The following is a 21,148-nucleotide window of genomic DNA, read 5'->3' as shown; positions in this document are numbered from 1 at the left end:
TTGGCAAGTAAAACCTCTCCTGCTGGACTGAGAGATGCTAGGTGCAAGAATACTCAGTTTGTAAGCTCCTGCCATGTTGCGATGGTGCCTTTTACCACTGTATAAATAGATATCATAATTGCATTGGCCAGACTTCTTCTAAACACAGTACCATGCCAAATGCTGGTTTGGTATATGGCAAAACAGAATGGGCACTGTGCTGTAAAAGAGTTAAGATTTTTTTTAAAAAATCTATGTTCTTGAGCAATCACTTCTCTTAAGTAATACACAGAATGATTACATGGGTTTGCATGTTTAGAGTTTGTCAAGGTTCTGGTTGGCTTATTACATGCTGTCTAAGAAGCAGACACCCCTTCTGGAAGTGCAGCATTTCATAGTTGAAATATTTCTGACCAGATAAGAAAGATGTTCAGTGGCTTAAAGGAGGACCCCTAAGTGTGTCTATGGCGAAAGAGGGACTCTTTAGCTGCTTGTGTAGACTGTAGAATGCAGTACTTCCAGGAGTCCTTGTTCTTCTTTAAACAGTGACCCCACAATCTCTCGTTACGGCTGTCTTGCAAAATCCTTCTTGTTGGGAAGAGGCTTTTGCAATGGGGCAAGTAAAATATCATTAGTTGATCTCCTCCCCCCCCCCCCCCCATTATTCTGACAGAAAGGGTAGGTGAGTAACACATGTCTGGGCAGGTAAATTTTCATTGCAGCTATGGAAGGCTGAATTAAAGGTGAATGGGATAGTCAAAGCACTGTGCCGAACGCTATTCCCCTTTCAGCAAAAGGCAAGTCCCTATTAAACAGCTGCATAAGCCTACGGTGACACTCTATTTTTATTTTTTTTTTCCCTTTTTCATCTATTGTATTTAGTTCCTTTTTACTGTTTCTTCCACTTGCTGTCATCCATCCAGTTTCATCTCCCATCGTGTGATTCCTTGCATCTGATCCACTCTCTTTGCACCGCTAACCAATCTTTCCTATAGGAAACCTGGCATTATGTTCTGGTTTGAAAAATCCACCTTCATAACCCAACTAAATTACGCTTGGTCCATAAATGCAACATGTGAACACATGCTAGCCTCTACCCTGCGGGGGCCAATAGGGAATGTCCCTCAGGAGCAGACGGATTCCTGAGAGGCATGTTAAATCCACTAGTGGGATCAAATCAAGGAGCATTAGTTGTAATGCATCTCTAGGAATCTGTACCGCCGCATTGGCGGTAAGGTGGTGGGACACGAGGTACAGGTATATGTGTCACAGGTAAGGATGGTGGGCCGCTTGTAGAGTTCACTTTGTTTTATACTAGAGATGAAATTGCCTCTCAAAAAAATTAGCAAGCCATAGTGCCTAATAGTCATATATCTGAAACTCCAGCAGTGGACAGAAATTACATTTACAACCACTCTACAGCCTCTTTATGTGTCCAGCATGGTGAAAAAGGTGCCTTAGTGTAACTGAGAATCAGGCCTGTAGAGTTCACTTATTTCAAAGGCGAATCACCACAGTAACTGTGTGGAAACCTATATTACCATTGTGGGTTACTGGTTTTTTGCAGAGCTGTGCTCTTGAACAGCTGTAGAGAGCTTCCTGTGTTGAAGTAGCTTAGCCCTAACTTACTGTCCTTTGCAAGACTTCTTGAATAAATATAATTTAGAGCAAGGTGCTCTTGTGTTTGGCAAAGATGTCCTGGCTCTAGCTTCTCTCCCTTGCACTTGTTTTTCCCGTGTTCTTTCATGCATGCCCAGCATGGGAGGCTTTTGCAGCCCTTCTAACTTCTGAAGACCCTGGCGCATCTTTCAGTTTTTCGCTCCGGCCTGGCGGGAACCCAGGAAGGGTTGACCTGGCAAAAGAGCTGAGCCGTTTGGCTCTTCTAACCTCTCCCCATCTGCTTTCCCAGGGAGAATCACAGCGAGATAGAGCGCAGGCGTAGGAACAAGATGACCGCCTACATCACGGAGCTGTCAGACATGGTACCCACCTGCAGCGCCCTGGCTCGCAAGCCTGACAAGCTGACTATCTTGCGTATGGCTGTCTCTCACATGAAGTCCTTGCGGGGCACTGGCAACACCTCCACCGATGGCACCTACAAACCCTCCTTTCTCACTGATCAGGTCTCTGCTTTTTTTGCTTCTAAGGAAAGATTGAAAGAGCTCAATGTGTAGCTCAGCCAGAGGGCGATTAATGTTGGGGAGACCTAAGAGCTTAAAGGTAGCTGGTGGGTGATGACTGTCTCGCCACTGGGTTAAGAACGTGTCTGTTCTGTATGCAGGAACTCAAACACTTGATTCTAGAAGCAGCCGATGGCTTTCTGTTCATAGTGTCTTGTGAGACCGGAAGGGTGGTATACGTCTCGGACTCGGTGACTCCCGTCCTGAACCAGCCGCAGTCCGAATGGTTCAGCAGCACCCTGTATGACCAGGTTCATCCTGATGACGTGGACAAACTGAGGGAGCAGCTCTCCACTTCGGAGAACGCTCTGACAGGTAAAGCAGCTTGCTGTGGAAACTCTGCCATGCTGACAATTCCCAGAATTTGTAGTGCGCCCATTGGTCTGGCGTGTGGGTGATTCTGTGAGGCTAGAACTGGGTCGTTAACATTCCTGATAAGAGGAACAGACCACCCTGGGCCTCTAACAAAGATCCTGAGGATGCATCAGAAGATGCGTATAGGCTGAATTTCCATTGTTCTCCTTGTTCGTGGTGCCAAATCTGTTACCAGGAGGGGGATGCTACTACTCCCCTGTTAAAGCATTGAATCCCTCACTCCATCCTCAAATATGCATGAACATGTGACAGACACTACCTTGCTATCTGAGAAGTGGATGGGATGCCAAGGAACCCTTGAACAATGTGCCTTGATCTGCTCAAGCCGTTTGAGTGATGAGGCCTTTCCTTTTACCCCTCGAGCATCAGGGCTGACCATAATGCTGTCAGCTTCTGGAGCAGGGGACCAGCTTCTGCAGGAAGATGCAGATCAAGAGCCAGTCTTTAGTTTCAGTGTCACGAGGGAATTATCCACTGCTGTGTCCTATTTTAAAGCTGGTTAAGTAATAGCTGCTGCTTAGGAAATTACGTGGTGCCTGGTGCGCTGTCTGGTGTATCCTGGTGATACTGAGTGACGATCCCAGAAGTTGTCCTGCAAAACAGCGTCACTTTGCTTGTCTTTTTCCCCCTCAGGTCGAATCCTTGATCTAAAGACTGGGACAGTCAAGAAGGAAGGCCAGCAATCCATGAGAATGTGCATGGGCTCAAGGAGATCTTTCATATGTCGAATGAGGTAATACGGGGAATCCGATAGGAGATCTGGTTGCATGAGCCCCTGGCTAAACCTGTGAACTGGCTGCTTAACAAATATCGGAGCAGTTAAGCTTTTCTTTGGCTCTTTCAGCCTTCTCAGGTTCGATGAGATGGAAGGTCGCTCTGTAAAACCTGATTTCCGAATGGGGTTCAGCTCTAAAACAGACTCTTACTTTTCCCACCCTGTGTTAAGGGGATTGTACAGCTCTCCGAGATATAACCACAGGCAGCTCAGGAACTCCAGGCTCTGTTCAAGCTCTGCCATTGACTTGCTCTGACCTTGGGCAGGTCACCTAGCCCTCTGCTTCAGTAAAGTAGGGCTAGTTACCCACAAGGGGTGGTAGCGATGTCCGCTTCTCCTGCTGATGTAGCACTGGCTACACCGAAAATTAAGCCGGTGTCATGGTATTGCTCAGGGGTGTGGATTTTTCACACTCTCCAGTGACATTGTTATACTGACGTAAGTTTGTAGTGTAGACCAGGGCTCAATTCATGTTTATAAAGCTTTGTGGAATCTTGAATAAAAGGGCAAAGTGTCTTATTTACAGTCTTTATTGTTGGGGTTTAAACTTTTTCCCCCCTCTTGACTGGTCCAGGTGTGGCAACAGCTCAGTGGATCCAGTCTCCATGAATAGGCTCAGCTTCATGAGGAACCGATGCAGGTAAACTGCAGGGATCACATTTAAAGATGATATGTATGAGTCTCACACCACAATGAGTAACAAAGTGTAAAAAAAAAAAAAGTACCTTAGAGCGGTGTGGGATGCGTGGTCCATAACGTATATGTGAGATGGTATAGCGCAGCCTATTTGAGTGCTTCAGTACAGAGAGACCTTAACAATGCTACTTTCCACAAGACCCTGTTAATGTGCAGATTCAAGCTTCAAACCATAATTCTATGCAGTGTATAGATTAAAGCTCCAGCGGTAGAGCACAGGTTGAGATTCTGTTCCCTTAGGTTTTAATATATTTTGAAGACCATACTTTTAAAGGACATTAAGGCAGGCTCAGATGTCTTCAGTCCCTGGAAATTACAGCACATGAAATAGCTCATTCAGCATGCATCTGACCTTAAGAACATAAGACCGACCATACTGGGTCAGACAAGTGGTCTGTCTAGCCCAGAGTCCTGTCTTCTGACAGTGGCTGGAGCCAGATGCTCCAGAGAGAATGAATAGGACAGGGCAGATCTTCAGTGATCTATCCCCTGGCATCCAGTCCCAGCTTCCGGCATTCAGAGTCTTAGGCTTGGTCTGCACTACAGAGTTACAGAGTAGCAGCTGTGTTTGTCTGTATTCGCAAAAAGAAAAGGAGTACTAGTGGCACCTTAGAGACTAACCAATTTAGTCACGAAAGCTTATGCTCAAATAAATTGGTTAGTCTCTAAGGTGCCACTAGTACTCCTTTTCTTCTTACTACAGAGTTAGGTCAATATAAGGCAGTTTAGGTTGACGTAACTCTGTGTCTATGTTACGACGTCACTCCCGCCGATGTAAGTCACCCACTACCCCAATCTAATACCTCCACCTCCATAAGAAACATAGCACTTAGGGTGATGTAGTTAGGGCAGTGCAGTGTCTGTGTAGACACTGCATTATGTACATCACCTTTTGGCAGTCAGCCCCATGTGTGGCTCACAGCTCGGAACCCCTCACCCCCCCCCCACGCCCTGGGGCTGACAGCCCGAGCTGTTTGGGACACCCAGCGCATGGGGTTGCATCCCTGACCATCTTGGCTAACAGCCATCGATGGATCTAAATTAGGTGTCATTGGGCATGTAGGCTCAGGGACTGCACTCCCTCCCTGTAGACCCTTCATTTCAGTTACTTAAAGAATCCAAAATGAATTGAGCCTCTTAAACATATAAAGAATAATCTTAATTGTTTTGTCTTCTCTAGGAGTGGCTTGGGTGCAGTGAAAGATGGGGAGCCCCATTACGTGGTGGTGCACTGCACGGGGTATATAAAAGCCTGGCCCCCAGCGGGTAAGGAATTATGCCAGCTCCTTGAAATATTCAAGTTACCAAATCTGCTCTTAAGCCAGTGTGTGTTACTAGCATGTTCTTGTGTCCCTTCTGTGCATGCACCTCGCTTTCAGACCACCCATGTCTCTAAGCAGGGATGTTTGGAGACACATTTCAAAATCCATAGAGAACTAAAAAGGGTGCCGAACTCTGCTGAATCAGTTCCTATAGGTCTGGGGTTTTATAGAAGGATGGGACGTTCCTGATGGTCGGGCGAGCAGGTCTCGCTTTCAGAACACGGTCCGCTAGAGAATCTGGGGCTGAAACTAGACTCCTTTCCTTTGACTTTCATATAACACTTCGAGTAAGTTGAAAACTGCACAGGCATTGACCGTATTTTTAACCTGTCAGTCCCTTTTGACTAAGAGAAAGTGATTGGCAACAAGATAACAGTAAGGCGTGAAATATTGAAATCAGAGCTGCTTCTCTTGCTGCTTCCTCTGTGGAATTAGGGGCTTCTGGTTCGCTTGTCATGCTGTAATTTCTTAAACATTCTCTCATCTTTTGTCTCAGGTGTCTCATTGCCAGACGATGACCCAGATGCTGGCCAGGGGAGCAAATTTTGTCTTGTGGCCATTGGCAGACTACAGGTGAGTAGAAACTTTGTCATTCAGTGGGAATGTGGTGATGCTGAGAATTAAACCACTTTCCTACTTTCTCTCCAAGGTCCTTGACCAGTATATTCTCTCCATACAGCCTGTCTGTGTTCCTTCCCGCTCAACCGTGTCATCTGTGGGTCTAGATAAAGCAAACACAAAAAATCTCTCGAGAATAAAACTGTCCACAGCTCTGGTTTGCAAAGCCTACAGAAACTTAGCTATGGATTTCCCACAAGCCCAGCACAGCACTCTGAAACCTGCCAGGTGCATTCTGGGAACTGACATGCCAGCAAGTGCACTGAATGCCCCATCTGGCTTCACAATTCCTACCCTCTATCTCATGCTGGCATTTCAACTCATGGGGGTGTTGTGAGTGTCACTGCCCTTTGGAAATGTGCAAATGGCTGTATAAATATTTAATTAGCTTTTGAATTGGGTATGGATTTACTTGGGCTCAGATGCAGCTTTATTCCACCTTTCTGACATACCTTATTAAACAGGAATGTCTCTATCTGCCACCTGTACCTCTCTAAGCAGCGATGCCTGCTTCATGGTTCAGTGGGAGAAAATTCTGTTCAACCAGGCTAAGCACCTATTGTATATGTTGGCTAGGAGGGCACGCTTGCACTTCTGAGTGGCTTTCTGTAAAGCTGAAACCGAATCTAATGGTGCAAAATCTGTCTTGCTTTTCAGGTCACTAGCTCACCCAACTGCACAGACCTGAACAGCATTTGTCAGCCAACTGAGTTCATCTCCCGACACAACACCGAAGGCATTTTCACTTTCGTAGATCACCGCTGCGTGGGTACAGTTGGCTACCAACCACAGGTGAGAAACGGTAGACGCTTCCCAGTGTAGAGTGCTGCAATTCAAACCGGCTTCCCCTCCTCCTCGCTCCACATGTCATGGCTTTGGTTGTCTGATAGAACTGAGCTAAAACAAATTAGTGCTTAAGTATTGACCCAGCCATCAATTTCAGCTCCACTAGTTGCTTAGAAAACAGATGAAAGGTGACAAATCTGAGGAGCTGTCCCAGATTGAGGTGTCAATAGAGGGAAGTTTTGAAACACATCAGTACATTAAACAGTAATAAGTCACCAGGACCAGGTGGTATTCACCCAAGCATTCTAAAGGAGCTAAAATATGAAATTGCAGAACTACTGAGTGTGGTATGTCCCCTATCACTTAAATCAATTTCAGTACCAAACGACTGGAGGATCGCTAATGTGACACCAATTTTTAAAAAAGGCTCCAGGGGTGATCCTGTCAGATACAGGCCAGTAAGACTAATTTCAATACCAGGCAAATTGGCTGAAACTATAGTAAAGAACAGAATTATCGAACACCTAGATAAACACGATTTGTTGGGGAAGAGTCAACACAGCTCTTCTAAAGGGAAATCATGCCTCACCAGTCTACTGGAATTTCTTTGAGGGTGTCAACAAAGATGTGGACAAGGGTGATCCAGTGGGTATAATGTACTTGGACTTTCGGAAAGTCTTTGACAAGGTCCCTTACCAAAGGCTCGTAAGCAAAGTAAGCAGTCATGGGATAAGAGGGAAGGTCCTCTCATGGATCAGTAACAGGTTAAAAGACAGGAAACAATGGTTAGGAATAAATGGTCCGTTTTCAGATTGGAGAGAGGTAAATAGCGGTGTCCCCAGGAATCTGTACTGCGATCAGTGGTGTTCATGTTCATAAATGATCTGGAAAAAGGGGTAAACAGGGAGGTGGCAAAGTTTGCAGATGATACAAATTTACTCAAGATAGTTAAGTCCAAAGCAGACTGTGAAGAGATACAAAGGATCTTACAAAACTGGGTGACTGGGCAACAGAACAGTAGATGAAATTCAGTGTTGATAAATGCAAAATAGTGCATATTGGAAAACATAATCCAACTGTACATACAAAATGGAGTCTAAATTAGCTGTTACCACTCGAGATCTTGGAGTTGTGGATAGTTCTCTGAAAACATCCGCTTTGTGTGCAGCGTCAGTTAAAGTGAACAATGTCGGGAACCATTAGGAGAGGGATAGATAATAAGACAGTAAATATCATAATGCCACTCTAAATCCCTGGTGTCATAAATATAAAGGGAAGGGTAACCACTTTTCTGTATACAGTGCTATAAAATCCCTCCTGGCCAGAGGCAACATCCTGTAAAGGGTTAAGAAGCTCAGCTAACCTGGCTGGCACCTGACCCAAAGGACCAATAAGGGGATAAGATACTTTCAAATCTTGAGGGGGGGACAGGTTTTTGTTTGTGCTCTTTGTTTATGTGGTGGTCTCTCTTGGGACTGAGAGAGGCCAGACAGAAATCCATCTTCTCCAACCCATCCTAATCCAAGTCTCCAATATTGCAACCAGCATAGGTAAGCCAGACAAGGCGGATTAGTTTATCTTTTATTTTATGTGAATTTCCCCTGTGTTAAGAGGGAGGTTTATTCCTGTTTTCTGTAACTTTAAGGTTTTGCCCAGAGGGGGATCCTCTGTGTTTTGAATCTGAATACCCTGTAAAGTATTTTCCATCTTGATTTTACAGAGATGATTTTTCCCTTTCTTTTTTTAATAAAACCCTTCTTTTAAGAACCTGAGTGATTTTTCCATTGCTCCAAGATCCAGGGGTTTGGGTCTTTGATGATTTTGTAACCAATTTTTAACCTAAGCTGGTAAGAATAAGCTTAGGGGGTCTTTCATGCGGGTCCCCACATCTGTACCCTAGAGTTCAGAGTGGGGAAGGAACCCTGACACATGATATGCCCACACCTTGAATGCTGTGTGCAGTTCTGGTCATCCCATCTCAAAAAATATATATTAGAAACGGGAAAACTACGGAGAAGGGCAACAAAAATGATGCCAGGGTGTGGAACAGCTTCTGTATGAGGCGAGATTAAAAAGACTGGGACTGTTCATCTTGAAAAAGAGGCGACCAAAGCGGGATAGGACGGAGGTCTGTAAAATCATGACCGGTGTGGAGGAAGTGAAGAAGGAAGTGTTATTGACCTCTTTGTGTAACACAAGAACTGGGGTCACCCGATGAAATTAATAGGCAGCAGATTTAAAACAAAGGAAGTATTTCTTCACACAACGTGCAGTCAACCTGTGGAACTCATTGCCAGGGGATGTTGTGAAGGCCAAAACTATAACAATTCAAAAGAAGAATTAGGAGGATAGGTCCATCAATGGTTATTAGCCAAGACTGTCAAGGATACAATCCCATGCTCTGGGTGTCCCTAAGCCTCTGACTGCCAGAGTCTGAGACTACCAGGGGATGGATCCCTCAGTAATATGTTCTGTTCATTCCCTTTGAAGCATTTGACATTGGCCATTGTCAGAAGACAGGACTCTGGGCTAGATGGAGCATTGGGATGACCCAGCATGGCCATTTCTGATGTTCTTGTGTAACACAGATCAGTGGAGGGAGGTGGATCTGGCATATATTTAGAGCAAATTTGATTAAGGCAAGGTCTTTGACTCCACTTTTGAGTTACAAATTAAACATCAGGGTCAACTGCTGTGGTGCTGTGTTTTGTAAAAGTGCATCAATTCCTAAAATAGGTGGGTGTCCTGATGTTTTTGTCCCAGAGAGTTGTATGTGAGAGTTGTAAGCATTAGTCGAAAGTGGAGCTATTCGAGCAGGCCAAAAGCAGGGAATTTGCTTATTAAGTGCAGACTTTTTTATTCCTTTCCTCTTCAAAATTAGGAACTCTTGGGGAAAGACATTGTGGATTTCTGCCACCTGGAAGACCAGCAGCTTTTGCGAGACAGCTTTCAGCAGGTAATATATTTAGCCACCGTGGCTGCTTACAACTTGATATGCATCCAGGTTGTAAACCAATATTCCTATTGGCCGTCTGCTGTGCAGTGGAACTAAACTGGTTTAGATTTTTATCAAGGCAGGAATCACACCTTACTGGCCTTAAATTTCTCAGTTACTGAGTAGCATACATTTGAATAGATTATTAAACACAGGAGAACTTGCTAACATGCAAAATGAAACTAGGTGGGTTTGTGTGTCTAATTTATTTTTGGATTCCTCCTTTTGCTGCTAGTTGTCTGAGACCAGAGATGTGAGTACAAAGTCTTGACATCAAGGCCACGCTTCAGTGGCTGTGTTCTAACACCAGTTCATCTGCCTTGCCATGCGTAAGGTGTCCAAACTTTAAATGGATGCGGCTTGCTGGCCCTCTTGATGTTGTTACTCTCTCCTCTGAGGGCGCTTGACTTGGCAGGGCAGGAAAGACTCCACTACTGATGATTCTGAAAAGCGGCTCCTCGTTCATTTGACCCAATAGTAAGAATTATAAACAGCGGACAATCTTTGGTTGCTGGAGAAATGAACTTTTTTGTTGTTGTTTTTCATATATTCCATTGCTGCAAAAAGCATTAATTGAAGGCATAAGAAAATGCTACATTCCACTCCCATATCATCATCCTGGGAAGTCAGACCATTGGAGGAATATTAAGAGTTGAAAAGAATAGAGTAGTTGTATTTTGACAGGGAAGCAAGGTACGATATTATAGCCTTTTGACAAAGAATGCCATAGTCAGCTGCTAGCAGGGTGGGTGTTTGCTTATAAACAACACTGTTCTCAAACGTCTTTTTATCAGGTATTACTGATGGCGTTAAATTTTTCTAGGTGGTGAAGTTAAAAGGCCAGGTTCTGTCAGTCATGTTCCGATTCCGGTCCAAAAACCGTGAATGGCTCTGGATGAGAACCAGCTCCTTTACCTTCCAGAACCCCTACTCAGATGAGATTGAGTACATCATCTGTACCAACACCAACGTTAAGTATGTACATGGCAATGGCTTTCAATCCATGAGCACTTTCAGCGATAGCATATGCACTTTGCCTGATCTAGTGCCTCCCAGTATGACCAGCTACACAGACCGGATGCTTTACGAGCTCGGGTTCTTCCACCATCACCCCCTCTTTCTCCCCCCTCACCCCCCCCAAGCTTCTGTGCTTTCTTAAAAAAATCACTCACTACACTGGGCAGTATCCTGACAGTGGTGTAGTGCGTGCTATGAAATGCTTTTAATATGCATAACATGGAATTCTTTTGGATGCTCAGTTGGGAGTTTAGGGAGCTGTCAAAATTCAGTTGTTTAACTCCTTAACTTGCTGGTGGTGCATGGACTCTTCAGGCTGTTTATCTGCATTTGGAGTGTTAATACTAGGACGGTGTATTTTAATGTAGCACTTGGCTTCCATGGCAGCAGGATGAGGCATGGATAGGTTGGGGCCCGGATTTGCTTGAATGTGAGCAGGAAAATCCTCAGCTGACACTAGAAAGTAAATATTGACTTTGGTGTTGTCTGCTTGCTTCAGTAGCTCATCCTAGAGTCAGGAAAGAATCTCCCCTAATTGTGACACTGCAGTAAAAATTGTGCTCTCTGTTACTATCTTCACAACCCACCACCCGTTCCCTTCTTGGCCATCATGGCATGGCAATTCTGTGCCATAGTTGGCTCTCTGTTGTGGGTAGTCAAGGGATGCTGCCTCTTCCTAGGGGGAGCACGAGGCTCTTTATACAGGCCGGGCACTTGAGATCCTGAGAGGGAACGTTCGAGTCTGGCAGGCACGTATCTTGTAGTTGCAGAGCTAGTATTAGCCTTAAAGGACATCTGCCCAGCTGGACAAGAGGCAAGCCAGGCCAGCTGAGTTGGATGTTCAGGGTCCCTTCTGGACCTTTCTCAATCACGCTGTACAGTCAGCAGTACACCGTATCCACGCACCAGTAGGAGAAACCCAGTCTAATCAGACTCCCTTAAAAAGATTCAGAGCAATATTAATCCGGTCCCTCTAGGGGCTTCCCTTTGGTTCTAGACCACCAAGGTATGAGCACAGGGTAAGGATCCAAGAATCTGTATTTTAATCATGCATCTGATGTGCACTTAGCTTTTCCTGGCATTAGAGGCATCTCTTTGACTGTATTCTCTCCTCCTCTTATTCAGTCCACATAAATCCATTCCCATTTCCATACTCCAGCTTCCAAATATACCACGCAAGTTCAGACCAGAAAAGCACAGCTGTGCATCAGATAGCATATGGTGCACTCCAGCTGCCTGGCTCTTCGCTAAGTGCACTGTGCTTAGTTTTATTTTTCACAGACCCAAGTACTCTCTGCTGGGCAGAAACAACAGCGTTTAAAACACATGTTGAGAGAGACCAGATTTTTCTACCTTACGGGAAAGCTTGTTAAAGTTGAGTTACATTCCCCTATACAGACTTCACGACTAGACAGAAGCGGAGCCCAGAGGCTGTTTCTAGGGTTTATATTAGGGTTAACAGTGGCCCCTTACTGAGAGCATCCTGCTCGATCCATGATTTATTTACTGACTCAAATGGTAAGTCATGTATGCTTTAGGCCAGACAATCTTGGGAGTGCTGATTATTTGAGATGTATGTAAGACTGGTGAGGCTTCCAGTGTACACAAATTTAATAGCTTTTCTTCCTGCTGCGTATCTTGGGGGGACTAGTGCCCTTTGGATCATAGATGTGTATCCCATTAGATGTCTGATCTAAAGGGCGTTGAAGTTAGAGGATCATTCCATTGACTTCATTGGGCTTGTGCAAAGACGAGGCTCTTGGACTCACGACTGAACCAAAAAAGGCAAATTTTAAAGGACAGTAACTGACATGTGCACCGTTCCTTTTCTCTCTCCCTTTTTTTTAAACAACACTAAGGAACTCAAGCCAGGAATCTCGGCCTGCTGTGTCTAACTCGATGCAGCGGCCACAGCAAGGACAGAACGTCAGCCTTCCCCTGGACATGGGCACAACTCAGCTGGCGTCAAGGTGAATGGATTCTACTGTGCCTTTAACTTTGGTCATCTTCCCTCTCTTCCCTTACCTGGCCACCTTATTTTTATAGGCCTGTCAGTTCTCTCTTCTCACCCCTACTTTGCTCTTTGCCAGAGGAGCAGACACTCTAGGGTTAAATGACTGAGTCAAGAGCTCCAAAATATTTATTACAGCAATCAGCTGACCTAGTTAAGTAGCAAGGCTAATGTTGAACTGGCAATTAATTTTTAAATGAGCGGAAAAGAAGAATAGCTGATCTGCTGGAGTCCAGTGGGCCAGGCAGGAGATTGATTGCTTACAAGAGAGTTGAATGGTTGATGCTGTGAGCCTCTGTCGCAGAAACTTCCTTTTGCAGGGTGGCGTCTTAATCGGGTCATGCTGGAAAATATTGGGTTTTGATGGGGGTTGAGCGTAGGCAGAATCTCCAGTAACTCTGTAGCAATCCTCCTTGCTTGTGTAGAGACACTCGAGTTCCTGGCTACCAGTGGGTCAGGGCTTAGTTAGCTCGGTTGTTTTTAGCAGACCCAGTTCTTATTACATTTACGTTCTACTTTAGGCAGCAGCAGCCACAACAGACTGAGATGGAAGTGGTCCCAGGAAGAGAGAGTCTGTCTGGTTACGACCACTCGCAGGTAAATCAGCAGGGATCTTGATGGTCTTTGTTCTGTGTGTTGTGATCTGTCCCTGACTGTAGATGAAAACTGGCCCATATAGCAGTAACTTGAGAGCCCCGCGTGGGAGTCTGAGTTGCTGGGTTTCACTGGAGCCCATGTTGTGACTTTCTGAGAAGAGAGAGTTGGGCCTGCCACCTGCCCTGCATGAGTCGTGCCCTCATCTCTCCATCAGGTGTGCTGGTACAGCCTCTCCTGCAGGGCAGGGCAAAGCTGCTTCCAGAATTCTGAGCCCACTGGTGCTCAGTCCCTCTGCTTGGGGTGCCCATGTCCCCCAAGAACTGCCTCGTGCACCCCCCCCCATTCTTGAGCTGTTGTCAATACACTCAGCACCATCAGTCTGGAACAATTCAAGTGGATATTGAGACTGCGCTAAAGCACCTTGCAGACCAAGGTTTATGTAAAAAGCCAGGCAACAAATGCCGTCTGCTCTTTATCATAGACAGTAGGTTCCTAAGTGGCTTCCTCTGTAACCTCAGAGACATCTCTGTTTTGCCTACTGGTTGCTTGTGCTTATATCTCCCTCCTGTGATCCAGGTTGCTGTCCAGCCTGTTACTGCTGCTGGCCCAGAACGCAGCAAACCCCTGGAAAAAGCGGAGGCTCTGTTTAGTCAGGAGAGGGACCCGCGGTTCAGTGAAATCTACTCCAATATCAATACAGGTAGGGATTGTGCTGTGCAGAGGTTGCTGAGTTAGCCTGGACGTTCAGTTGACTCTGTTTCTCGAGCTCAGTCCTGGCTCAGTATCATCACCTGTTCTGTTTAAATGAATCTAGTGCTAGGGACAGGTGCTGAAGTGGCAGTGGAGAGGGAAGTCCCTTCTCTTGCAGAACAGGAATGTCTCAGGCACCCCACTCACCCACCAGTCTGCCTCTAAGCTTTTCCCCCTGATTGCTGCCTTCCCACCAGTGCCTGCCTGACTGCAGTCAGCATCTTGGCAATGTTTTGGGGGAGGGCGGCAAGGGCAGTCTTTTGACCTACACCTTGGACCAAGTTTCCCAAGTGTGGGATCTCCTCATAACCCCTTCTGCCTATCCCCAGAGAGCAGATTTGTTTTCTGTGACTCAGAACAGACAACCGTGAACGTCCTAAGCCCCAAAAAGATCTTAAGGCAAAGCTTATTAGAAAATTGAGAGGAAATCAAATTAAATAAGCTGTTATGGAACCATCTGCAGTCTGAGTCTGGGTAATGTCTGTAACAAGACTGTCCCTTATCTAGCCAAGCTGTTTAAGCCAAAGAATCAAACTTGACGTGGAGAGCTCAGGTGTTTAGCTCCCTTGCTAACAGCCTTTGTCTTGGCCTCCCTCCATCTGCATTGCCTTGTCACAGGCTCTAACCTGTTTGCCTTTCTTTCACAGATCAGAGCAAAGCCCTTCCTGCCAGCACAGTGCCGGCCAATCAGCCACTCTTCCCCCAGGGAAACACTTTCACTCCTGCGCGGCCCGCTGAAAGTTTCAGGTGAAGTTGGTGTGCTGGATGGGGTCGGGTTGCTGTGAATTGTATCTTTCTCTTTGTATTCTGTCTATCCAGGCTTAGTTTTCTGGAGGGGCAACAGAAGAAACGACGGGTGACAGTGCTTTGTGGTGTCTTGCCACTGCTGAAAGATAAGTGGACCGTAATAACCATCCAGAATGAGCACACTCTGTTGCCCTAAAGGGGACTCTCCCATGCACCAGAACTGACTGTTTGTTGCAAGCGGTGGATCATATCACAATGAAATATGCCTGCCGTTCTTAAAATGCAAGTTTAAACCAAACCCCTAGGAAATATTTGCATGTGCCAGGGTGTCCCTAGTACTCAGACACCATTGTCTTTTAGTTCATTGAAACCATTTGGTTCTGCATGTTTGCTTATATTAATTGCCTGCCAGACAGTAGCTAGACACTGGTGGAAATATTACTACAAATGGACAGACAGCAGAGGCAGAAGTGCATGCTCTGTCACATCCTCTCCAAGTTTAGGCTAGCCTCTTGTTTTGTAATTGAGGTATCTAAGTTGTGTGGGGACTGTGGATTATCTGCAGATGCATAGTACCTGTCTGCCTATGCTTGTAATGCCTCGTAAGGCACGTCTAATGGTAATGGTTAAATCTGGGCTAACTCTTTAAAGCATGTTCTCTTCTATTCTAGGAGCAGTAGCATGGTACCCCCCGTCAACATCATCCAGCAGCAGCCTGCTTCAGCAGGCCAGATTTTAGCTCAGATTTCTCGCCACTCCAGCACCACTCCAGTCACTGCAACCAACTGGGTGTCGGCGACACGACCGTCCTTCACGGCACGGGTAATATTTCCTAGAAGGCCCAGGAGCCTTCTCCCGAGGGATACAGGTTTGCCGCACACATGCGCCCCTCGCTGTCCTGAGAATTGCTCTTTTGTTAGCTGCGTGTAGCAATAAAGTGCTCCGACGGGGTTGCCTTCTGAATAGCAGAGTGATGGAGAAATTTCTCTGGCAAGTGGAGTAGGTCGTACTGGATGCATTCAACAACTCCAGTTTGACAGCGATCGCCGTCTCTTAATACAGGAACTCCCCGCTTAACGTGGTCGTTCTGTTCCTGAAAAATGCGACTTTAAGCGAAACGATGTTAAGGGAATCCAGTTTCCCCATAAGACTTAATGTAAATGGGGGGGAGGGCGGGTGTTAGGTTCCAGGGAAATTTTTTTCACCAGACAAAAGACTATATATATTTTAAACAAACAATTTAATACTGTACACAGTGATGATGATTGTGAAGCTTGGTTGAGGTGGAGGAGTCAGAGAGTGGGATATTTCCCAGGGAATGCCTTACTGCTAAATGACGAACTAGCAATTGGCTGAGCCCTCAAGGGTTAGCGCTCTCTCACTCTACAAGGCAGCAGGAAAGGAGGGAGGGCAGACAGAGACACACACCCTGTGTGTGTTTGAGAGATGGAGATGTGCATTTCCCCTTTAAGTATGAAGAGGTGTCGGAAGTACACTGCCTTGTTAATTGACTACAGCTGCTGCCAAAGGCAGCAGCTCTCTTGGTCAGTGTGTCCACTCTGCTCTATGGAAGATGGGGTAAGCGGGGTGCAGGAGCAGAGGGGAGGGGGGACACCCTGACATTAGCCCCCCTCTTCTTCCCCTCCCCCCACACAGCAAGCAGGAGTCTTGGGGAGCAGCTCCAAGGCAGAGGGCAGGAGCAGCACATGGCAGTGGGGGGAGCAACAGCTGAACTGCTGGCGATTGATAGCCTGCTGAGCAGCTGCTGCATAGGGAACTTAGGGGAGCGGGGAGCTGATGTGGGGGCTGCCGGTCCACCCTGGTTCCAACCACCCACCAGCTAGCTCCACCAGGCTGCTCTTCCTGCAAGCAGTGGACAAAGCAGGAGGCTGCCAAATGATGTTAGAAGGGAGCATTGCACAACTTTAAGTGAGCATGTTCCCTAACTGATCAGCAACGTAACAGTGTTAACCGGGACGACTTTAAGTGAGGGGTTCCTGTAGCTGAAATCCCAGCAGCTGCTTGTGTGAATTGGTCCAGATCCATTTCTAAGGAGTCAAGTGTTCAACCTCCACCCTGAAAACAATTGCTCCATCATTGCACCGAACTGGGGCCCCTCTGGCACAATCAGCAGTAAGAGTAAAGCTCGTCTGGGCAGGAGACAGAACTTCATCGGGGTCGGTCCCAGACGGGAATGAACCCCCGAGGAACGAAGGTCCATCCTAAACCTCCCCCTCATTTTCTGCTCCAAGGGCAAGGTGCTCTTCTGTGACCTGGCCTTTCCTGTTAGATAAATGCATAGCGACAGGTATATTTATAAAAACCAGAAGAAACCCCCTATTAAACCAAGGCACTTCACTGTACATCCTTCTCCCTTTGGGGAGAGAACAAATATGTGACAGGTGTGTAGTCCTGTTTAATGCATGGCTGGAAGGCGCTCAGGTACTAGAGAGAGTTCCTCCAGGTGCAGGGCTGGGGCAGATTGGCAGGGAGAAGCTTGCAATGCACATGCTGTACCTTCTTCATAGATAGGGAACATCGGTCACCAGAGCTGGGTCAGTCCAGCAACCTGCGCCGTTTTCAGATTAAGAGCAGAGTAAATACAGCGTTTACTTCTCTCTTGTTGCTGTTCTAGCAAGTGACTTCCCAGACCGCAAAGACTCGGTCTCCTTCATTTGGAATGGGGAGTTTCCAAGGCACCCCTTCCTCTTTCAGCCCAATGTCAACACCTGGTTCCACAGCTTCCCCAGGTGGGGCTGCTTATCCACCCCTCGCCAACCGCAGCACTGGCTTTGGTAAGTGTCGTTTGTGTCACATAGGGAATATAGGTAGGATCTTGCTGGGGAGGTGGGACCAGGATAAAAATCTTCTTTAAAAAGAGGCTTGGATTTGAGCTTCAAGATAGGGGTAGGGCCAAATTTGGGCCGGGTGTGGGCAGATGCATCTCCCCATGTCCTTGGTCTGTTTTTTGTAAAAATGTCATGAATGCTCTACTAGTGTTACTTCTAAACCTGAATTCCAGCTTCTCCTTTCCCCTAGCTGCCCTACTGAACAAGGGATGATTCAAACCAGACACACTCCATACAGTTGCAGCATTGGGGGGGGCAGATGGAAGGGACTCCTAAAAATTCAGAGGTTGGTTAGAGTGGGAAGGCACCTCTCGAATCCCATTGTCCTGACCTTGCCAGAAATTCAGTTCAGAGCTGGTTGGACAATATCAGGGATGGATCCTTCATATTATTGCAGGATCAGATTACCCTTGCTGCTACGTGGCTGGGCACTGAAAGTCCTCCCCACGTTGTTTGCCATACTAAATTGTCCGCCTGAAGCAATGCCATTGACCAGCCAGGTCTTGTATTTACTGACCCTTTAAAGGCACTTGGGTAGAGACTCTTCTGTGGACGCCACTCGCTGACCTTGTTCCTCTGTTGAACAGCCACTGAAACCGGGCAGACCCCAGCCCAGTTCCAGACACGGACAGCGGAAGGAGTTGGCATGTGGCCTCAGTGGCCAGGACAACACCTCGGGCGAAGTTCTGGGGAGCAGCACGTCCAGCAGCAGCCGAGCCAGCCTGAGGTCTTCCCAGTAAGATGGCATTTTCGTAACCCATTGAGGGAGGGCTGTAAATCCTGCGGGAACGTATGGGGTCGGTTTACAAAAGCGCAGGAAGTTGGCTAGAGTGCAAGCACCTTGGCCAGCATGATGTGAAAGCCGTAATAAGCTCACATAGGGCTGGATTGCCGGGGAGGAACTGGTCAAGGGATCTGGAGCTGGTCACTTCTATTAGGTAACTGGTTTGAATCTGGCTGAGTTTGGGATCCCAGCGGGGCCTGTCTTGTTCCAGTGGACAGGAGTCCACTTCACCCAGCACCACCAGAATTGGCTTGAATCATCAGTCTCGGAGGTACAAAAGTGGCCGCAGACTGACCTCCCCTCTGAGGCGTTTTGTCCATAAGTGAGCTAAGGCCTCCTGGCGGGGTGCTGTGCAGAGCTTGTACTGCTGCCTGGGCTGGGCCTGCTGTGTGGAGAGAGGGAACAGCTGGGTTTTCAAAACAAAATACAGCCCCATAATGACTGTTCCGCAGGATTCCTCTGTATCGTGCCCTCCACAGGGTCCAGGTGTCCGCTTCAGCCCCCAGGGGCGTGTGGCTACAGTTAGTCACTGATCGTATGAGAAATACAGCTGGTATCTAGACTCTGAAAGGCAGTTGGAATGTGTCTGCAGGAATCTTTAGCTTGTAAGCTCTTTGGGGAAGGGAGTATCTGTTCTGTTTTTGTACAGCTCCTAGCACAATGGGGCCCTAGTCCATGATGGGGGCTCCAGCTCCTACATGCGACTACAGGACAGATACAAAACTTATTTTGTTCTTACAGGACATGCTGTCGATGCTGGGAGACCAGGGATCCAATTACAACAATGAAGAATTCCCAGACTTAAATATGTTCCCTACCTTTTCAGAATAAAAACAAAACAAAACTGAAACCCCCTCACAAATTTTATATAAATATCTATGTGTAAAGGAAAAAGCACCTACATCTCTTTTCTCAGACTCCTGAACTTTCTAAACACTTCCTACTTTCTGGAGGTGGAAACTTCCAACCAAGAATCCAGAATGGACAGCTTGTCCCGAAGGAGGAGGCAGGGTCTTTGCAGTGCTGCCAGCCCTGCGTGGAAGATGCGTGGGATTGTTCATCAGACGGCTTCAGGACTCATGAAGCATTGGAGAGTGCAGGAGAGAAACTCCCACAGACTGCGGGATGCATGCAAGAGGCTTACTCTGTTCACTGGGTTGGGAGGAGAGGCTCCTGGCTCCTTCAGCAAGCACCTCCCAAAGCTCACAAGGTGCTTTTTAAAAATTTCAGTCTTCTATCCTGTGACTTTTTAAAGACTTGTTGTAACTGTGCTGAAATGTTGGAACCTTTTCTCAAATGTTACCCTAGGATCGAGTTATAAAGGGTTAACACTTGCTGGGGATTACAAATCCTTCTTGGTTCACCCAGCCTTTCTCATTGGGACTGCAGGTCACCTCAGCAAGGAAGCTTTTGTCTCATCTCTGGAGAGGAAAGAGTCAGGTTATTACTGGCTCCCCGGCTTGTGATCGGGTTGTGTTTGGTGAGAAGCTTCCATGTTCACGGGAGCTTAGCTTTGGAAGAACATGTTTGTTTGAAATCCCATCTCTCTTCCATAAACAGTGCAATTAATATGGGTATTTTAGTTAGCATGACCTATAAACTTGGATTTTTCATTCACTTAAAGATGGGAAAATAATGAGCCATAAAGTGTTAAATAATCATATGTAGCTTTTCTTTCTAGATGCACCGGTCCACAACTGATGGCTTCAGTGCTGCCATAAACCAGTGTTAAACGGGTTTTCAGTGAGTGTCTCTCTCAAGAATAACATGGCACTTTTAGTGCAACTTTTACCATTTTTATCTCCTTTCCCACAACCTCCATTTCTGAGTTGTAGGCCCAGCTCCTGTTGGAAACAGACTCTTCTGCCTGTCTAGCTTCTGGGTGAGGGATCTGGTAAATAGCCAAGAGTTGGGCTCTTCACTCAGCTATCAGAGTGGCAATCTCCAGTCTGATGTTCACTGATCCCTTAAATAACTTCTTACTGCCAGGTGCTGATCTATTGCCAAAATACAAAATGGAGGAAAGCGAGACAGGTATTTAACTTAAAGATTCAAGCCTTGTGTTTGAATTTTCTGGCACCTTCCCTGGAAAATTTGTGGCAAACTTCACACTCCCTACTGGCCCTGTTTTTCAAAAAGTGATGGTGAATCCAGTACCCATGTCAAGAGTTTGCTGCTTGGATTCAGTAGGTGGGTCGGTCTGTCATTGGGTTCAACACTTGGAAACCAACTCTCCAACGCTGTGGTAGAAAAACAGAATCTTTCCTGAAAAGGGAAATCTGTTTTTCTTCAGGATTAAATCTGTTGGAAGCTGGTCTTGTTGCTTTAAAGCATGTATGCTGCGCCATGTTAAATGAGATTAGGGATGCTGACCTCCTGGGGTGACCATCCTTCAGCCAGTAAGGTCAGAGCTGGACAAATAATGGAATTTCCGCTGGTTAGCAATTTTGCAAAAGTAAAGAAGAAATTTGGCTGGGTTAAATTTACGATTTCATTTTGATTGTGAGCATTTTCAAGCTGCTGGGTTTTTTAAAAAAAATCAAAGGAAATTTTGAAACAAAGTTCTTTCAAACATTTCAACATTTTACATAAAATCAAGTAAGACTCTTGAGTTTTGTTATAAACAAAACAGAACTGAACATAAATTCAAAGTGTTTCATTGGTGCA

At 46.3% G+C, this 21,148-nt stretch overlaps 1 protein-coding gene across 2 annotated transcripts in view; it reads left to right on the top strand.

The window, feature by feature from the left end:
* ARNT (aryl hydrocarbon receptor nuclear translocator) overlaps window positions 1–19,515 on the top strand; it is a 38,798-nt gene extending 19,283 nt beyond the window's left edge. For both annotated transcript variants that reach the window (XM_084613860.1, XM_084613859.1), the window contains 17 exons: window positions 1,889–2,102; window positions 2,261–2,474; window positions 3,168–3,267; window positions 3,884–3,949; window positions 5,186–5,271; window positions 5,824–5,900; window positions 6,603–6,737; window positions 9,613–9,687; window positions 10,550–10,701; window positions 12,603–12,713; window positions 13,276–13,351; window positions 13,928–14,051; window positions 14,749–14,848; window positions 15,520–15,670; window positions 17,484–17,643; window positions 18,285–18,433; window positions 19,223–19,515. In XM_084613860.1, coding sequence (XP_084469986.1) covers window positions 1,889–2,102; window positions 2,261–2,474; window positions 3,168–3,267; window positions 3,884–3,949; window positions 5,186–5,271; window positions 5,824–5,900; window positions 6,603–6,737; window positions 9,613–9,687; window positions 10,550–10,701; window positions 12,603–12,713; window positions 13,276–13,351; window positions 13,928–14,051; window positions 14,749–14,848; window positions 15,520–15,670; window positions 17,484–17,643; window positions 18,285–18,433; window positions 19,223–19,312 — 2,080 coding nt within the window. In that variant the 3' untranslated portion in view covers window positions 19,313–19,515. The remainder of the gene's footprint in view (window positions 1–1,888; window positions 2,103–2,260; window positions 2,475–3,167; window positions 3,268–3,883; window positions 3,950–5,185; window positions 5,272–5,823; window positions 5,901–6,602; window positions 6,738–9,612; window positions 9,688–10,549; window positions 10,702–12,602; window positions 12,714–13,275; window positions 13,352–13,927; window positions 14,052–14,748; window positions 14,849–15,519; window positions 15,671–17,483; window positions 17,644–18,284; window positions 18,434–19,222) is intronic.
* The last annotated feature ends 1,633 nt before the right edge of the window (window positions 19,516–21,148 follow it).

Source organism: Lepidochelys olivacea, assembly GCF_965140295.1.
Source record: "Lepidochelys olivacea isolate rLepOli2 genome assembly, chromosome: 24".
Lineage (NCBI taxonomy): Eukaryota > Metazoa > Chordata > Testudines > Cheloniidae > Lepidochelys > Lepidochelys olivacea.
The sequence above is the reverse complement of the archived record's forward strand: the minus strand, read 5'-3'. Positions and strand labels throughout refer to the sequence as shown.